At 36.4% G+C, this 19300-nt stretch overlaps 1 protein-coding gene across 1 annotated transcript in view; it reads left to right on the forward strand.

Moving 5' to 3' along the window:
• The first annotated feature begins 4388 nt into the window (after nucleotides 1–4388).
• Nucleotides 4389–19300, forward strand: part of LOC585801 (RNA-binding protein Nova-1) — a 37389-nt gene continuing 22477 nt past the window's right edge. Inside the window, exons 1-2 of the mRNA XM_030998510.1 lie at nucleotides 4389–4992; nucleotides 18185–18328. Of these exons, the coding sequence (XP_030854370.1) occupies nucleotides 4776–4992; nucleotides 18185–18328 (361 nt within the window). The 5' untranslated portion in view covers nucleotides 4389–4775. The remainder of the gene's footprint in view (nucleotides 4993–18184; nucleotides 18329–19300) is intronic.

Below are 19300 nucleotides of genomic sequence, written 5' to 3' on the forward strand. Positions count from 1 at the left end.
CTGTTTCTGATGTGTTTTTGTTTTGTTTAATTTTTTGTCTGTCGTGTTTTTTTTTATTCCGTAATTTTTTTCTTCAAAATTAAGTTATAAATGTATAAAGTTCAATTATTAATGTGCGAACCTCATCATCATCATCATCATCATCATCATTATCATCATCATCATCATCATCATCATCATCATCATCTTCATCATCATCATCATCATCTTCATCATCATCTTCATCATCCTCATCCTCATCTGCATCACCATCAACGAAATTTGTATTTTCAATTACCTATCCGTTTCTGCTTAATAAATGCGTTAATATATTTCATGAGTTTTGTCTGGGGCTGTCGTATTATCAAGCAATCTGCTTACAATGACAGTCCTTCTTCCGCAAATAATTTATAATGTTTTATAATGTTTGAGGAAATTTAGTATTTATGACAATTTATCATTTCGTTTTTTAAAATAACAATTTATATATATATATATGTATTTGCTTATTTATGATTCATTGTCAGAAAAATACTTATTGTACTTTATATTATTATTGTTATCGAAAAACTGTATGCTTACATGAATGCAGAAGAAAATCAAATCAAATCAAAAAATCAAATCAAAACCTACACCTTACAAGCATTGCTTTCAAGTAGGTTCGTTTTTTTCATTTCCTGTTACCAAATCTTTTTGCATTACAATGACCAAAAACAATGTCAAGTTGTCAACGATATTTCAATGCTCACTTCTGTTATATCATTACGTTTATTATTGTTTGTTATTGTTTACATTATGTGAAAAGAAATGAAAAATGTATTCGCTCTGTATAGAGCTACTACTACTACTACTACTACTACTACTACTATTACTAATACTACTAATACAGATAACAAAATATACATAAAAGACATATTGTTTCATAATTCAAAAAATGATTATAATAATTTACAAATAAATCAGACTATACAAAGTTACATATCATCACATTTGTTTGACAACTATTATCATTTAAATGAAAACTCAGACAAGAAAAACACAAACTGTGAAATGTGCAGGAACCTATAGAAAAGCAGAGCTTGTAAAAAATAGGTTCATGGGACTTGGGAGACTTGAACAAATGACAGGGAAAGAAAATTAGAGAGACGTACATAATTAAAAGTAAGAAGGCAGTAATTTGACAACTAATTTTTTATTATGACTATACCAGGGATATGTATATGACTGTATGATTACATCATGATACTTACATTTATATTGAAAAAAAAAAACTTGGACAAAAATGTAACGATATCACCAAGTGGTGCTCAGACCACTTGCATTAGGTCCATGCTTAGACAAAGACTGAAACGATAGTCTGGACCATCAGGTGCCGACCTTTAGCAAACGTGATATGAATATGAATATCAATATCCACGGTACCAGTATTTTTATCAAAGGGTAATCTGATAATCTTGTCCGTGGAAAATTAAAGAGGGATCTCTGTTAATTAGCGATATTTCATAATATAAACCGGTACTATAACATATTTAAATTGCATACATGCTTTTTTACACAAAGGATTTTCTTGACGACCTGAAGGTTTACCAAGACTTGCCCAACGAAGCAACAAATAATACATACTGAATTCCAAGTATTTTGTGGTACATCTATAAATTTGAATATTAGTCTATTGGTAAGTCAAAAGTTGGAGCCGGGCAAGAGGAGCATATTGATAATGACACTCGAGCGCATGGACAAACCCTAGCACAGTCGAGGTATTGACAACAACATATCATCAATCAAATTTATATTGAATCATTCAAAATAATGGAGCTGAACCAAATGGGTATACCTACACTCTTATTTCCACGGCGTCAAATTTCACTCTAAATGTCGTCAGCTGGGAGTCAACTCTATTCCTAGTTAAAGTGCGGTTAAAGTGACACGGAAAACGAGCCACCTTGACTCTGAATTGAGTCAATTCTCAGCTGATGCCACACAATCCGAGTCAAATTGATTATTCAAACTGTCAATTTTATATAAGTACATTTTTCCAAAGGTATATAATACCGTGTTCAAAAAGTTCGTTCCGCCCCTATCTGCCAACTCAACTGCTATACTTTAGTAATAGCGCAGTCTGTTGCCAACCAAAATACCTTTTGCTGGGCTGAGATACGAGGTCAAACATTGAAAAGGAGGAATTTAAAGGTCTATATACCTAATACATTTAAAGATGGCGCCCAGCAAGACCAACATTAGCTTGGAGAAGGAAAGAGAACTGACCAGAAAATTTGACAGAAATGAACCCCATAGAAAAACTATGGTCTATTATGAAAGAAAAAATATTGAAACTCAATACTGCAGAACAATAACTCAACTTAAAGAGGGGATCCGGCGAGCAGAGACATGAATAAGGACCTCCTTGCGTCATTAGTGGACGATAACTGGACCAAGCGTGTTTCACAGGTGATCGACCACCAAGGAGAGACACACATTTTAATAAATTGGGAAGTGACAACTCCAATAATGTTTAGAAATGAGAAAATTAACAAAATAACCTGAAATGCATGGTGCAAATTAAGTTTTAAACACAATAAAATGCTTTTCTGTAGGGGGCGGAACGAACTTATTGAACACTGTTATAAAGTGGATGGTCTCTCTATAATAGCCTTTAAGCCTACTGAAGTCACACCAAGGAGTTATAATAAAATGTATAACTCTTTGGTTACACATAATAGGCGTACGATCGGTTGCCGACTTCTGACACCCCCCCCCCCCATCCCTCCCCCTAAAAAAAAGTTGCGACCATCGACAACCAATTTGCAAGAATTTAGTGGGCGACCAGTTGCTGATAGTTTGTAGGGCAAGTGCCGATCAGGTCGAACACTGTCCGATCATTGTATATTATTTGTAAACTAATTTGCGACCACTTGTGGAAATATTAACGAATGGTTAGAAGTTGTTCGGATATTGGTCGGCGATAACAATCAACTGGTCAAGGATCAATTGCCGATGATTCATATTTGTTTACTTTAGCTACAAAGATGATGACAAAGCTGCGTGCAAATAACAATTAGAAGCAGTACCGTAAATAGAATGGGAAGAGGGAATAGTATGGAAGGGGAGAGAAAAGGTTTTTTTTTCACGAATAAGAGCAGAAGTCGTCTTTTATTAACTATTTTTCAAATGGCTGCCTCTATGTGGCTACACTGCATCCGAGCTATCTGATGTTGATGTTGATGTAAATGATGTTGATTACACACAGTTTTGATCATCCGCAAATTCTATGTTACAATTACCTTTACATTTTTGTTGTTGAAAATCTATCAAACCAAATCTTGGGAGTATTATGAAGTGGATGGACTTATCCATATATAAACAACAGATATGTAACAATAGATCAGACCGTCTGAAATGCAAATTAATAGCATTTATAAAAATCACGTTTGGTCCATTTGCACCGGGGCAAACAATGAAATTGCGCCCTCATCATCCCCCGCTGAAGTGAAAATTATTTTACAACTTTACAAACGAGTGAGCAAAGTGACAGAGTTATAAACCAGTTCCACATCTTATAGAGAGTTGTGATTGATCCAAACCAATCGCAAGTTTGCAGTCTCCTTTCTCATTATGTACATAGTTGCAATTTATATCAAGTCGCAAATATATAAGACAGGGCTGAAGTATGTATATATTTTTGTTTACGCATAACAAAATTGCAAGGGGCACTGAAATAGACCGGTTGAGTTTCGAATTGTGAACACCGAAAATCGGTTTTCAAAATGGGCACAAATTCAGGAAACCCGGGGAAATCCTGTCGAGAAAATAAGTAAGGCAAACGAAAACAAGTTTTTTAAATTTAAAATTCAACCTTTGCAAATGAGGAGCAATATAATATTATATGAGAGGCTGATGAAACGAACACTAAGAAGCAAGGAAACGGAAATGACATTTCTTCTTTCAAAATTTGGAACTCATAAAAAAAATTATTCATACACTTTAGTCAAGTTTTGCATTTTTGAGCCCAAAGAAAGAACTCATTTCTAACGCAATACACCCTGTGTATCCGGGGCTGATATTATAATTCGATATAATCAGGGTATGTGAGTTAAAACACCTCCCTGATTTTTCTTCCTGTTCAATCAGAGAGAGAGCGAGAGAAGGAGATAGAGGGAAGGAGAGAGAGAGAGAGAAGGAGAGAGAGAGAAGGAGAAAGAGAGAAGGAGAGAGAGAAGGCGAGAGAGAGAATTCAAAATCTTGTGGAAAAAAAACAATACATTATTTTATACGAAGGCTGTTGATCAATTGAGATCTCAGAACACAAATTAACACCCATTTCGTTTGTATAGAGTATAATCGGATCATGCAAGACTCATCCCAGCATCTGCTACCTAGCACATACCGTTTCGGTACACACAATCACAGTTCATTGGCTTTTCAGCAGTGTCGGCGAGGCGATCGACCGGACCCCAAGTAATCGCATAAGCGACTAGCCAGGCACAGAGAGCTGTTGTTAGTGGAACTGAACATTTCGTCAGATTTGTAGTTCCTGGTTGGTGGGTGAACATATTTAGAAATAGTATTGTACGAATACGTTGTAAACACAACCTTTATTGTGTCGATTTAGTGAAGAGCTAAAGGCCAAAGCCAAGGCTGGAAGTGGAACCCACTCTCAGTCCTCCAAAGTTACACGAGCTAGTCAGCCACATCTCGAGTTTCTTCACCTGACTGCACGGCCTAGTATCGCGAGTTACGGGGGTTTCGTCGGGGAAGGTGGATCGTGAAATCTTTTCAGACAGCCGGGCCTCGCAAAGATGGCGACAGCAGAATTCGTGACGGGCCCAGGAACACAGTCAGCTTCGCTTTCATTAGTTCCATCTATCCATTCAATTGTCGGACAACCTATCATAGATATTAACGGTCTAAACGGTGACTCTTGTGATTCTAGGAAAAGACCATTAGAAGTAGAATTAGACGGAGGTATGGCTACGAAGAGGACAAATCTTGGCTCCGGCCCCGGAGGACCAATCGGTAAGCATGCGCGATTCCACGTCCTTTCCATTTATTCGTGACAAAGTCAATCCGATTTGGTACAGTTCAGTTGATACTATATGAATCATGATAACAGTATTTTAACAATTTGATTTCCTGTAGCACACATGGATATTATTAACTAGATCTAGGATATCTCCATGATCTGATTAAGAAACAACACATTATGATTATAATCAGGAAGAGGGTATGCAAATTAAAAGGTAAAGTGTGGCAAAAACAGTTCAACAATTAACAGGGGTAAGAAAACATAAAATGATAAAGAAAACGTTTATAAATATGATATATTCTTCTTCTTCTGTTAAAGTACAGGCCACCATGCTGTTGGTGTATCTTCGTAATTTGGGGTTGTGCAGATATGTAACTTGTATAAATTGTCACATAGATCTATAGATATATAACCATACAAGCAAATCCTGTGACAAGATTTATAAATCCTTTAGGCCTAAAGCTTTATGGTAATATTCAGTAGCATTACACTTACATTTACAATACAGTCATGGCAGTGACTTCATACAATCAGCAGCAGCTAATCAACTTTTAAAGTCCCAGTCCATAGATATACAAATTCACTCGATACATCAATAGTTTCCTCTAGAAAAGATGGAAATTTTGTTGTAACTTTGTTTCTCTCTTCTAAATCCATCCAGGAGGTGTTGATAGACATGGTCACATTTAGCATGTTTACTGTTAGGGGTTGGGGCAGGTGTTTGGTAGGGTAGGGTAGGGTAGGGTAGGGTAGGGTAGGGTAGGTTTAATCCCCTCCCCCTATTTAAAACAAAATCATTGAATATAGAATATTCTATCCTATGGAGCAGGCCTAGATAAGCAAAGGTTATATGCTGTAAAATTGGATAGATTAGTTTGAAAATGTGGAGTGAATGCCACTTTGAGTTTCTATCTGAATATCACAATAAGAAATGATACAGCTTTAATATATCACACAAACTTCCTCATTTTTTTTCTGTATGCATTTTAAACCAAAAGCAAACAATCAAGTGTATTCATACAAATCAATCAAGGTCTGAATGATGACTTTTCATATGATTTTTGGCAGTCACTGAATAATGCATTCTTTATTGAAACAGCATGCATGAGAAAAACATCAAACAAGACTGCAAGGCTGCAAAATTTGCAAAAGTTTATTTACTTCATGATGATTCATTACATACGTGTCTGTGTTTCTTAAAAATATCTACTGCCAGGAGAAATGCTAATCTTGTCTTTTTTCCTAACCAAATTAGAAGACAGTTGCAAGTCAGGTATATTTTGGCAATCACTTTTACATATTATGGATCCTAGTATACAACTATTAAATCTGAATTCCTTCTAGTGAGGCCTGTATTTGTTGTGATCGATAATATTGTAGATTCTTTATGCCTGTAGTGATTCTATTGTCCCATGAATAATTTATTAGTGCATGCTGAAAACAATGATGAGTTCATTAATGCTCCTAATTTTACTTGTAAGTTGCGATAATACACAACACATAACATTTTCCTATATTCATTGTATGCACACATATGATCATTAATGACCACACCCCCCCCCCAAAAAAAAAACCCAACATCAATAAATCAAATAATAATATGTTCTAAAGGTTTATAAGGCAGTTCAACCCTTTACCGTGGCTGTGAGAGTTCACAGGGTTCGCACATGCTGAGAGTAAAACGTGTTAGGATTAACAACTAACCCGTCTAGTCTATTACCTTTCACAGTTATATAGAATGCAGCAGGTTGTTTTACTGTTGCTTTCATCCAAAGCTACTGAGCAGGGCTCAACCGCAATTGCGTATATAGGAAAATCAATACAAGGCAGTTTGGTAGTGTGCAACAATATTGATGTCTCCACAATGACCTTTTTATCCCCTATGGAGAGGGCACAATAGGAATCCATAATCTCTGTTGTCTGGTCACAATAACTGTGATTATGCTATGATGACTTGAGTTTGGTGGAATTTCATTGTTAATTCAAGATGCCTCTCCTTATTGATCAAAAAAAGAGACTCAACAAGAGCACTAGCTACAAATCAGTTTGCAGCTTTGCATATTGGCTAACACTTGAAGCTTGAACTATAACCTACAAAATGTACATATAGCCAGGCCTACAATGACTCTCTAACAGGTAGTGGTACTTAGTGTAGTTTTTTTCTAATGATTTTGTTGAGGTACAAGCTTAAATACATTTGGGCCAGCATACATGTGGCATGTTTGAATCTCTCGTTCTGCATTTCGTATATTAATTTAGTTCTACCTACATGATACATGTAGATGTATCTTCCCCTTCAGTATGTTTCCTATCTTCTCTGTCTCCTTTTAAGTCTCTACCTTCATTCTTCTCTCTTACTGTTTCTTCTCACTCTGGTCTCTTCCCTAGCCTATTTCTATTGATGTCAACTACATGTATGATGCAGATTCTCCATATTTTATACAGTGAAAGATTGCTGATACAGACATCGTATAATATGCTTGCATGATATTTACTTTCCAGTATTTAGGAGGCAGAACCCCAGGGTCTTGGTTGAAGGTTGAATGATGACTTACAGCTGAACTATGGGAGAAAGAGAGAAGGAAATTTCAAGTCATGGTGGCATGCCAGCCATCGGAAATCATTCCAAAAACAGGAAGCACATTTGTAGGAGACCATGATGTGAATCTGTAGTATTTACTGTGCCATTGCTTTCTCAACTCAACATCATCACAAGTTGGATAGTTTCTATGGAAGGAAATAAGATTTTATCTTAAACTATATCACTTTAGAGAACTGAATTTCGACAAGAAATTTGGAGCCATTACAGCTGTTTATATGATTTCGCTCCAAACTTTCTGTAGGTTTTATCATTGCATGTTCACATTACTGTAAATTTCCTAGGCTCCACATACATGTAATCTGCAGCATCGATCTGGATTAGGGGAGGAGGGGGTGGGGGAAGAAGAGAAGAACTACATGTAGAAAAAAGTCCACATGCCTTTCGTTTTGTTATTTCCAATAGACCTGTTTGCTTGTTTTACAATATTTCAACTAACTCTAACCCTTGGTTGTCATTTCATTTACCTGCTATGAATAATGGAATCTCAATTGATGGAATCCACTTTGCATACCTTAGCTGTTGCTTTTTGAGGCAAGCCTACACTTGCAAGCTATTTAGTTGTCAAGAGGAACTTTGGTACAAAAAAGTATGCTTAAAATTAGTTAACAGGTCCAATATTTTATAATCCTTTTGCTACATGAGCATGCTAAGGGATCAGGCTTGTCCATGATATGAAATGTGAATGACGATTTCATCCATATGCTACAATGCTTATTGGAGCCTGTCCACATGTATGATATGTGGGTATACTTGTTGCATGTTAAGGGGCACAAGTTACTTTCTGTGGAGAGGTATTATGGTGGAAATTCAATATGTTTTTCATCAACACATGCAACCATATGGGAACCTGATACATGTTTCTAGATCTAAATACAGAGCCAGGGTGTGTAGTTAGTAAATGATTCATTACTACATACATCTGTATGCACTGTATACCACAATGCTAAACTACATGTACAGCATATGTTGATAGCGTCATGAGGTTACACAGCCAGGTTGTGTAAACTGTAAGCCTTCCAGGGATATAAAATTATGCTGGTACTTTTTGGCACCTATGGAATAAATTCAAAGTCAGCAATCTCCCTCCCTCCAAGCTGGTTAATGATTATCCAAGATGGCTATGAAAGAGGAACTATGGACCAAATTGTTATTTGTATAAAAGATAAGCCACATGTTGTGCACTGTATAAAATCTTAAGCTCCAAATAAGTAAGTCCATGTTTGTTTGTGATAAAACAGAGGGGAGAAGAAAAATGACATCAGTCCCCTCATAAGATAACATTATATTTGATATGAGAAACACTAACAGTCTAGATGTTTAATTCAGCTGTTCAGAACCAAAATGGTATTTACTTTGTGATACAGTACATGTATGAGTTAATGACCTTCTGGCTCCAGAGAGACACATTATTCATTGACAATCTAGATTGACATAGAGGTGCTGATTAATACTAGTTTGTCATTAACTGGAAAATATGGGAAGCAAATTGATTTTCCTTTCTGTCCACACATCCATGCAGCGCAGCCATATCAATTAATTGATGTTTGCGCTTGCCAGTCAATAATGGTTGGTTCCAGTGCAATGGCCTAGTTAAAAGGGGCGTGTTGTTCAGATTGTGAAAATCTAGCCACTACAAGGCACTAGGAAAATTCATTGAGTGCAGATGTTTCTGTGAACATCTATGTAAAAAAGGAAAGAAAAAAAAAAATCATGTTTCCATTAAAACAATAAAAGGATATGTTTAATGATTCTGGAGTCATATGATATTTTCATGAGGCAGTCATGTTTCTTTTTGGCAAACGGATATATGCAATGTAATTTATTTGAGAAACATGTATTTTATAAATATGCCATATGGTTATATGTACCCTCTGGACTGTAGGAGGCAAAGCCACATTATATGGATAATATTCTTAGGGATTATCTGATAATGTGCTAAATTGCACAATATCCAATCCAATTGAGAAATATCTTGCTTTGCTGTAGGTGATTCTTTATAAATAATTCATGTAGTTCTAAAAATATCTCATTTTTCGTACAAGGCTGTCTATCTTCAAAGGTTGTCTATCTTTAAATCTACTTGTATGAACATACACATTTGTTGGATATTCAAGTTAATAGCATCATTTTATTTTGTTTTATTGAATTATTTTTATTTTTTTAAAAAGTCAAAGTGGATGAAGATGTTGACATTTCAATGCTTTAGCCTGAAGAAAAGATAAATAAAAATACCGGCCAAGTAGCAAGTAAATGGCACTAGATGAAATACATGTACTCCAGTCTTACAGCCAAACCATTATGTAGTTATGAAGCTTTCTTTGGAAGACCAAGGAGGTGCTGGTACCTCTTTGGGAAGACAAAAAAACACTGAATATAGGATGTACCTTCCCGAACTCAAGAGAGGGTGGAAGTTTCTCAGTTTTTGTCTCCAAGCCAATCTTGATCATTGCCTATGTCGTTTATTTATTCTGGCTGTGTTGCCTCCTGGATGTAGGTTGATTCAATTTTGTGTACTTTTATTGGAGCGCTGGGAGAGCTACTACGCCTTCTCAGTCTGTCTCAGTGTGAACAATTATTGCATTTCCATGGGTCTTCCTGCCTTTATGCCACCCCCCCCCCCCCCACACACACACACACCCCTACATACATATGATTGCCCTTGCATTCTATTTAAATACTGGATACAAGATTAAAAGTGTTAGAGCGCCTCATTTAAACTCTTAATATTGTTGATTGTATGTGTACAGGGTACATGTAGTCCATGTTGAATTTTACTGGAGTTAATCAGAGTCACTTCACTCATTGCTTTGTTTGGTCAAAATCTTTTACATATATTCATAATTAATCTACAGAATTATCTTTTTTGTAAGGATAATAACCTTTTACAAGATTAAAAAGATGATATGTTTCTTCAATTCTTAAGTTTGAGGATGCATAATCTTCATTGAAAATATGCCTATATAGTATACAATTATGATGCTGAATATGAATTCATAGAAAGGTCTTAATAAGTAGCACAACATATATAGTAAAGGCAGCTTTCTATTGTATTACAGTGAACTTTGGAATCTAGAAGCCACTTCATTGATATATGAAGTACTGTCTGCATAGAAGAAAACCACCATTGTTGAAATTGTAAAGAGCTTCAATATTTTCTATTGGCACTTCTTCCTTTTACTTCTATTGTCATCGTGAAATGAGGTGAAAAGATTTGACTGAGACTCAATGGGTCAATGCAACGTGGGTGAATAACCCGTCAAAATAACTTTGAAGTTGTTGATTCCTCTGCTCAGTCTGCTGGCCATTGGATTAGCTTGTGTTGAAGGAAATAATATACTGCTTGAAAGCTGCTCTGTTGAAATACTTCATATTTCTATATCAATTTTCATGAAGAAATTTATTCATGACTTACAAATCCTGAAGATGCAATTTTGTAGATCTCAACCAGTGGAAACAAATTCCAGCATATTCGTAGGCCTTGATCAATTCAATGTATTTAAATGGGTGCAAAATGAGGTGTTTTTCTGCAAATCGACCTGCACATTCCTGAGGGCCACCCAAATGTACTTGCATACATTACCCTTTAGAGCATGTAGTAGTGTAGTATGTACCTAGTCCCATGCATGTTGGGTGAAAGAAACAGAGGATCAACATAGTGCATGCCTAGCTCTGCTCTGTCATGAGTTCCCATGGGGATTGAGTTTCAAGATCTTGATGATCTGGACTAGACCCACCAGTACCTCATGTAGAGGACATGTATATACATGTACATGAACTTGCTCAAGCGAGAACCGTGAAGGTAGGGTATTTATGTGGCATTATGAGATCATGCCAAGTCATATATGTTTTTGTTTAATGTTTACATGTATTGTACATGTATTTATGTCAGGCAAATAATCAGGGAGGAAGGGGGGGGGGGTACAAGTACATGTAGGTGGAATTAAACAATGGCTCCCTTTGCTATTGCTTATATTGGAAGAAAGGAAAGATATGCTGGCTTATTTAGAATTATTCACCAATTACAAGCCAATTGTTAATTGCATTTTGTTATGGTTGTTTGACAGGCATCTATTATTAAAAGGGAAGTATTTTATGTAATTGTAGTTCTGACTGATTTATTCAGAATATACCTGGCAGTAGAAGTGCTGATTTGGGCTTTGCCTACAGTATGCATGAAAACATTGAATGTTGTATTTAGTTTGAAACTGTAATATTTTCCCTTCTTTCATGTAAAATGATGAGGAACATGCACATGCGTTTCTAAATATGTTCAACCCTCTTCTACCTCCTTACAATTGTAGTGATGGATGGGTGAGTGTCTTTACCCTAGCTCCATCCATCGCTAGCTAGCTCTCTCACCATATCAATCACCAATCCTTTCTGGCTCTGCATCATTCATCTTTATCTGAAGGTGACCTGAGCATATGTTTTTACCCACCAGGGGCCCAGAGAATAGGTGGAAGCTCATTCCTTCAGCTCCGTAAAAATAAACTTTTGTCTTCAGTATACATGATGAATGATCCAACAGCCTGCAATCATAAAATCTTGCACTCCTCTTTTGTTTATCTGAAATTCAGGAGGTGACAGTCAAACTTGGATATATCTATTCTGTAGTAGGTGAAAGAATCCATCCTATAAAGTAAGGCTGGATTTCAAGTGGAATCATTTCCCCCCTTCGCTCGCACATGTATCTTCTTCTCAATGAAAATGGTTTTAACCAAGTCTGGTGTATGAAGACTTTCATCTGCTGGCAGACAAAAGGGCATTAATTAGTTAAAAGTACATACCGTATTTGCCGGCGTATAGGCCGCAGTATTTTTTTTTTTTTTTTTTTTTTATTTTTTTTTAATTTTATTTATGGCGCTATGCCTGGCAATGTCTTCCAGCTCAGTAATCAGTGTGTTGACTCACCACTCGGAAACTACAACAACACTCAAATTTGTCTGTCATCTTTGTTTGAAAGTAATCTTTCTAACAGATCTCAATATGTAGTTTATAATAATAATTCCTCAATTTTTTTTCTATAACAAATGGTGTACCATAGGTACTCTATTGTGTTTAATTTACATTAATGATCTTACACATTCTTCTAAAAACGACATTGTTACTATTATTTGTGACAAGTTTACAAGCACAAATCAGCGCCTTTAACTGCACCTCGATGTTAAATGAAGGTCCTTCCCCGCGTGGGTTTTCGGCAACAAAACATCAACAACAACCAAAAAAAAAAAAAAAAAAAAGATTTTTTTTTTTTTTTTTTTTTTTTTTTTTTTAAATGTCAAAATCGGGGGTGCGGCCTATACGGCGGTGCGGCCTTTACGCCGGTAAATACGGTAAGTTAATGCCTGTCTACAATGTTGTTTTCACCCAAGCACAAGGTCTGAATATTCTCTCCAGTTGTACCTTCTCACTCTTATTTAGTAAGATGGAGATGAAGAGGAATGGTTTAAATGTACACTGTACTATCCTCTCTATTAAAAAGACATTCTCAATATCGTTCATTGGATGGTGGAAATGTACTACTATTATAAGACATTCCCAATACCATTCATTACATAGTGGAAATGTATCATTAGGATTGGCATGAAGTCCTGAATCGACTCCACCACTGAGAAGACTTAACAAAGAAGCATCAACCATGAACGTGAATCAAGAAACGTGATGGAGAAATGAATAGTCTGTTTCATCCATTACGTGGAAGATGCTATCCTCCATTTGCTGTATGTCTCTGTTAGGTGTTTGAACAGCGCTCCAACCAGGACTCATTCCACCCACACATGCTTGGTCAATAAGCCGTGTCTGGCAATGGCATCGCGTGGAACGCGGGAAGCCTGGCTCTCTCTCGCACCACGATGGCGGTGGTGTTCCTCGTCAAATCACAGCCATGCATATTTAATTAAATGGGCAAGGCAACCCAATTCCTCATCGGGAATGGGGGATCAGTAGCATGCATGTGACTTTATCTCTTAATTAGAAAGAGTTGACGGCAACATCAGCATCATGTATCATACCTGTAGCAGAGAGAGAATATGGTATCAACAATACATTTAAACCGATGAATCAAATGCAAATGTGATGCACAAAGCTCCAGGTTTCATCTCATTAAGTTATGGAAATTCTTAAATTTCTGGGGAAATTGTGTAATTAGTCTGTGAAAATGATTTGATTATTGAGATTTAAATTTTAGTAGGTGACACTAATGTGACAGATCAGATGACAGAATTGACAGTCAATGAAAAATGATGACCAGCTTGCGATTCATGTACATATAGTTGTAGAAAGAATATTATTATACAGATTATTTAAATCTCCTAGCATCCAGAGAACACTTGCAATATCAACACATCTGGTGCAAGTGATATAATCAAGATGGAGATCGGTGTATTTCTACAATCTTTCCAACAGATGATGCATACATGTATGTCTCTATTGTAGCAGAGCCTTCTATTCCTATCTCTAACTTGATTGTCTGTAATGGCATTCAAATGATCCTGTCTGCTGATTTAATTCATCAAGATATCGGATTAGTATTCTGAGAAAGACTGAGGGCTGGCATGCTTTTAGTTGCAAGACTTGAGTGATGCTACCATCTTCCTTTGCATGCTAATTATGTCACTCTTCAAATTTCACCATTTTGTGAATGAAACATGGATGGGAGAGGGCCACCTCCATTTTGAAAGTCCATTTACATCATACTTATGGATGCGTGCCTGTCTTAGAATGCATGATATACAGAATAAGTATGCCTTTGGCAAGGCTGACCCCTTTTTTGTATAACTCAGCATTTCTCAGGATAAAATGTGAGTGATAAAATGTGAATGAGTGCTGGATGAATGTGCATAATAATTCAACACTGCATGTAAAAAAGGAAAACAAATTTATATTCAAATTTGGTTTCAGTTATGACAACTGCATTGGTGTAAGTTGTATCTGGGTTAACTAAAATTTATGTACAGCTAGATAGATATTGGAATCTATATAGTGTTTCATTTAGATCAAAGGATAGAGTAAAAAAAATTGAAAGAAAATGTAGAAAACTGAAACATAAGACATTTCCTCATGATATGATCTCAACAAAGTTACAGGTGCAATCATTGCACCACTGGCATTCATATATCTTGTAGGCCTTTCGGTGCTGTTTGACAGCAGCATATGTCTGCAGAGCTAGAGTTTGTCTGTAGCATGCTTGGAGTAGCTTCTTCCCTGCTGGGTGCAGGGTTGCCTCCCCTGGGCCACGCTTGCACCCATACTGGGCAAAGATTTCCTCAAATTGAATAAGTGCTCTCCTGCCCACTTTTTATTGAGAGGTATTCTTGGCGCAGTCAGGTCACTGAAGAAGGTAGATAGACAGAGGATGCCATCTAAACAAACAGGTAGATGCAGGAGAAAGAAGCAAAGGAAGAAATGGATATCAGAGAGAACAAGCATGATGTGTTTGAGGAAAAAGAAAGAAAGAAGAAAGATGCTTGACACTCCCAAAAAGTCATTGAAACAGTCTCTTGGAGGATAGTAACAGAAATGATGTAAAATTGAGCATTTATCACTAAGGTAAATTTAACATGAATGATTCTGTTGTAAAAGATCATAACATCACCCCCTCCCCCTTCCCACCCCCTTCTCCTTAAATTTGTCATGTAATTTCATGATTTTTTTGTTTATAGATTCAGCTAGGGGTCACAGGACAATAACCGCAAATGGCCGAAAAATTAATTTGAAATTTAGCGAGGTATGAAGATGAAGGAAGTGAAGCCGATGCTTGATAAACGGAGGAGCCTTTAGAAAATGCAAGGAACTGTGTTCAGATCACGCTCAATAGAGCTCTGTCTGGCACGCTCTGCTGCCCTTGGCTTAACAATATTATTTCGCCCTCCAGGTTTGGTGCATTACTGCCATACTAATCAAAAGGACCTTGCGCAAATTAATAAACACAAGGTCCTTACCCTTCTGGAAGAATGATAATTTAACGATGATCACTTTGTGAAATATTGAGCATGATTTTATGGGCCACTGAACGGATTGTCTCACATGGGATGGGATTTTAATTAGTGATGAAAGGGAAGTGATTTGTGGAGAATGGGATGTGTTGTAAATGGATAACTGAAGCGGCAGAGGGTTGTTATTATACGGTTAATGTTAGGTGAGGAGGTTCATTCATATCATACGTGTAGCCCTTGCTTATATGAAGGCATGAGATGTTGAATGACCCTGCGGCATGAATGTTACAAAGTGGACTTGGGTATATTTCAATATTTCTATTTAAATGTCAATTTCTACACCGTCTGTCCAATTTTTCGTTCCTTTTCATTCAAATTTTAGGCTTAGGGCTAGGCGATATTATTTTCTTATGAAGTCTCAATATAACAATTATAATTCATTGTGGCTTCTTTAGGGCTTATGAAATTTGGCTATATACATGTGTATGTAGTGTCCTGTGCACCAAATATGATAATGTAATTTTACTCTTTGTACACTTATCACTATAATCAACTTGGTAGTAAATGATTTTTTTTGTTGTGCTTACTCCCAAGAGTCCCAACACTGCATGCATGATCATTTCCTTGGTCATGTCTGTTGTGTATTGTTGTTTTGTTAGAAGAAGCATAGAGAGTCCTTCAGATGTGTACCCCATTGGATGTGGCACTGATATAATCAATAACCATGTGAAAACATTCTTCCAGTGATGCCATTGTTCATCAATCAATCCATGTACCTGCACTTCTTCAAAGAGGACAATAAGGCCATGCATTGTCCGTCTTTCAAGGACCAGTTTTTGTCTAAATTATTCACAAACTTAACACCTCTGGCAGGGGATGAATGGGTACAGTTCTACAATATGGATTAGCCATTGAGGAAGTAAAGTGGTGGAACAAAGCAACATTAAACCTTGCTTTTGTAGGTTTGGGCTAGTCATTGACATGACTAAGCCTCTGTTTTAACAACAAGGGTGAATACAACCTGCACAATCCGCTTACTGCGCACATATCCTATTGTGGGTCTGTGCAATGCTTGGAGAGAGAGCTTGGGACCCAGTATGGAGAGGGGAGGAGGTCATATTGATTTGTTGGCTTGGTCTATTGTTTGCCCATTCCTCTCCCATTTATGGTCCTTTGAATGGGACCAAGTCTTTGACATCACAAAAGGATTACCAGAGTAGAAATGTCCCATTCCAAAGCATAGTATCTGTTACTCTGGTGATTCTACGTCATTCCCATTCCATTTCCCCCATATCTGTTAATCATTAAGGGATGACAAATGGCCACTTCACCATATAGACGTACTGATTGATCTATGTGGGAATACAGAAAATGCGCAATTAATTTTATAGGAATAGCAATAATGGCTCATGCAATTAATTTGATTCAGTCATTTATCATTAGTGAATTTGAAAGTTGCTCTTTGGGGACACCCATGTACATTGTAAGCTTAAATTGATGTCATTATATTTTCAGGAAACTGATCAGTTACACGTACAATGTAGTTGAGAGGAAATGAAAGACCTCATTAAAAGGTCTGCGATGTATGGTTTGCACTTTTTTTTAAAAGTTTGAATGATACTTGAATAATCGGATTTGTATTTATAGTTCCATTGATCGTACAGGAAAGGGATCTGCTTTTCAATCCCTAAGTTAAAATATGGACCTCAAAATAATAAACTTGAATTAGTTGATGTCATTCAAGGTTTCCATTAAAGGTAATACAAAGTTTTGGGAAATTTTGAAAATTGGGTGGATAGTGATTCTTTACAATTTTGATATATTTGGATCCCCCTGTGGATGTATTATAAGCATTGGAAAATTTAGCCCCTAAAACACTTCTGCTTTTGAGAAAAATTTACTCTTTACTTTTGATAAATCAAGTACACACAATGTGCATTGTAGGTGCCCACCTAGTATCTGCCTGAAACTGAGGATGTGCCAATGATAAAAAGTGAACTTGTTCCTGCCTATCCCGGTGAAGTATTTTGAGCCAAATCCTGCTGGCGCCTAAAGAGGGTCAAGATAAACTATCCTGAGTGATTGTAGAACCTTTCCAGACTTACGCCTAAATCCCCTTTACTGAAGATAGAAAAACCAGAGAAATCTTTCACACTCCTGTGAAACAAAACACATTTTAAAGGTGCAGATAGTTTTACCATCAGTGATCGGTAGCAACCTCCTAATGTCTCAAGTGAATCTATTTTAGCTCGTTCAAACATTCACAAACACCAATAAAAAAAATAATAAGTTATTCCAATAAAATGTAACCAACATACCAATTTTGATCAATTCTTTAAAGAAAAACACCAACATTTTAAAAAACATTCATGTTAACAATGGAACACATCTCAGTTAACATAATGCTTCACATAATTTTTCTTCTATTGAAATAGTGAAAGGAATTGGAGTTGAGTGATTAGAAGATAATGAATTCAGAGAGAATAGGATGTTGATGATTACATTGCCTACTTTTTTGTATTCGTAAAGGCAAGAGATATCCACACAAGATAAGCATCATTCTGATATTATGTAAAGTAGTTAGAAGTCAAGCTCACAATTTGTTCTTGTGACAGTCATGTTTCTTATTTTCTCTCTCTTTTTTAGATGACAACAAGTACATGTTGAAGATGTTAATCCCGAGCACAGCGGCAGGCTCCATCATTGGCAAAGGTGGCCAAACCATCGCCCAACTACAGAGAGATACAGGGACCAATGTCAAACTCTCAAAGGCCAATGACTTCTATCCAGGTTTGTGAAATTTATGTTGTAGAAGACTAACCTCGTCAAGTCAGTTAATCTCCTGCAAGATCTTGATTAGGAGAGTGTCTGTGTGGTCTTGTGGAAGGGAGAGAGTGCTTATCTATCTTCATCTGATGAATGCTTCTTCCTAATCATAAAGAAGATTTTGACATCATAAATAATATAGCAAAGAGCAATGTTGGTTGCATTTCGGTTTGATTTCCCAACTGACAGGACTACATAACTTTTAGTCCCAAAGGGTTTATTCAAAAAAGGAAGTGTTCAGTAACATTTGTTATTCTACTTTTTCTGTTTCTTCCTTTCAAAATACCTTACACTGCACTTCCTACAGATATTTGACAAAATGATTAGATAGTGTGATCTACAAGAAGATACTTGTCAACAAAGCAAATCACACAAAGTATTAGTAAAAAGGAAGGTATTGAGAAGTGATATATATTTAAACTGAATTATTGATATTGATAAGTCCAAAGAGTTGCTGTAGCAGTCTAGCCCATGCATACTAGACTAGCTTAAAGGGAAATCCAAGCTTAATATTAAACTGCTCTAGAAGAAAGTAGAAAAATCAGAGAAGCAGACTAGTGAAAGTTTCGATGAAATAGGACAAAAAATGAGACAGTTATGAATATTTAAAAAGTTGAGGGGACCTTTAATAATATGCTATCCATGATGTATTTTGAGTATTGCCCAAAGGGAGAAGGCTCTTTAGAGAAAAACAGAAATTAATGATTTTTTTTTACAAGACAAATGACAAACGGAAGAGTTGTCCATGTCTGTGTCTGTCTCATTCCACAAACTATTCACACTTATTAAGTGATCTCATATTTCAGACATTCATCATTCTGTTTATCTTATTTTTCTACTTTCATACAAGCGAACATATTGCAAGGGTTGGATAGCCCTTTATAGTAGGTCCTACTCTGATCATCAGTGCAAGCCTGTTTGTGCTCATCCAAACAA

Source organism: Strongylocentrotus purpuratus, unplaced genomic scaffold (assembly GCF_000002235.5).
Source record: "Strongylocentrotus purpuratus isolate Spur 01 unplaced genomic scaffold, Spur_5.0 spur5_scaffold_5, whole genome shotgun sequence".
Lineage (NCBI taxonomy): Eukaryota > Metazoa > Echinodermata > Echinoidea > Camarodonta > Strongylocentrotidae > Strongylocentrotus > Strongylocentrotus purpuratus.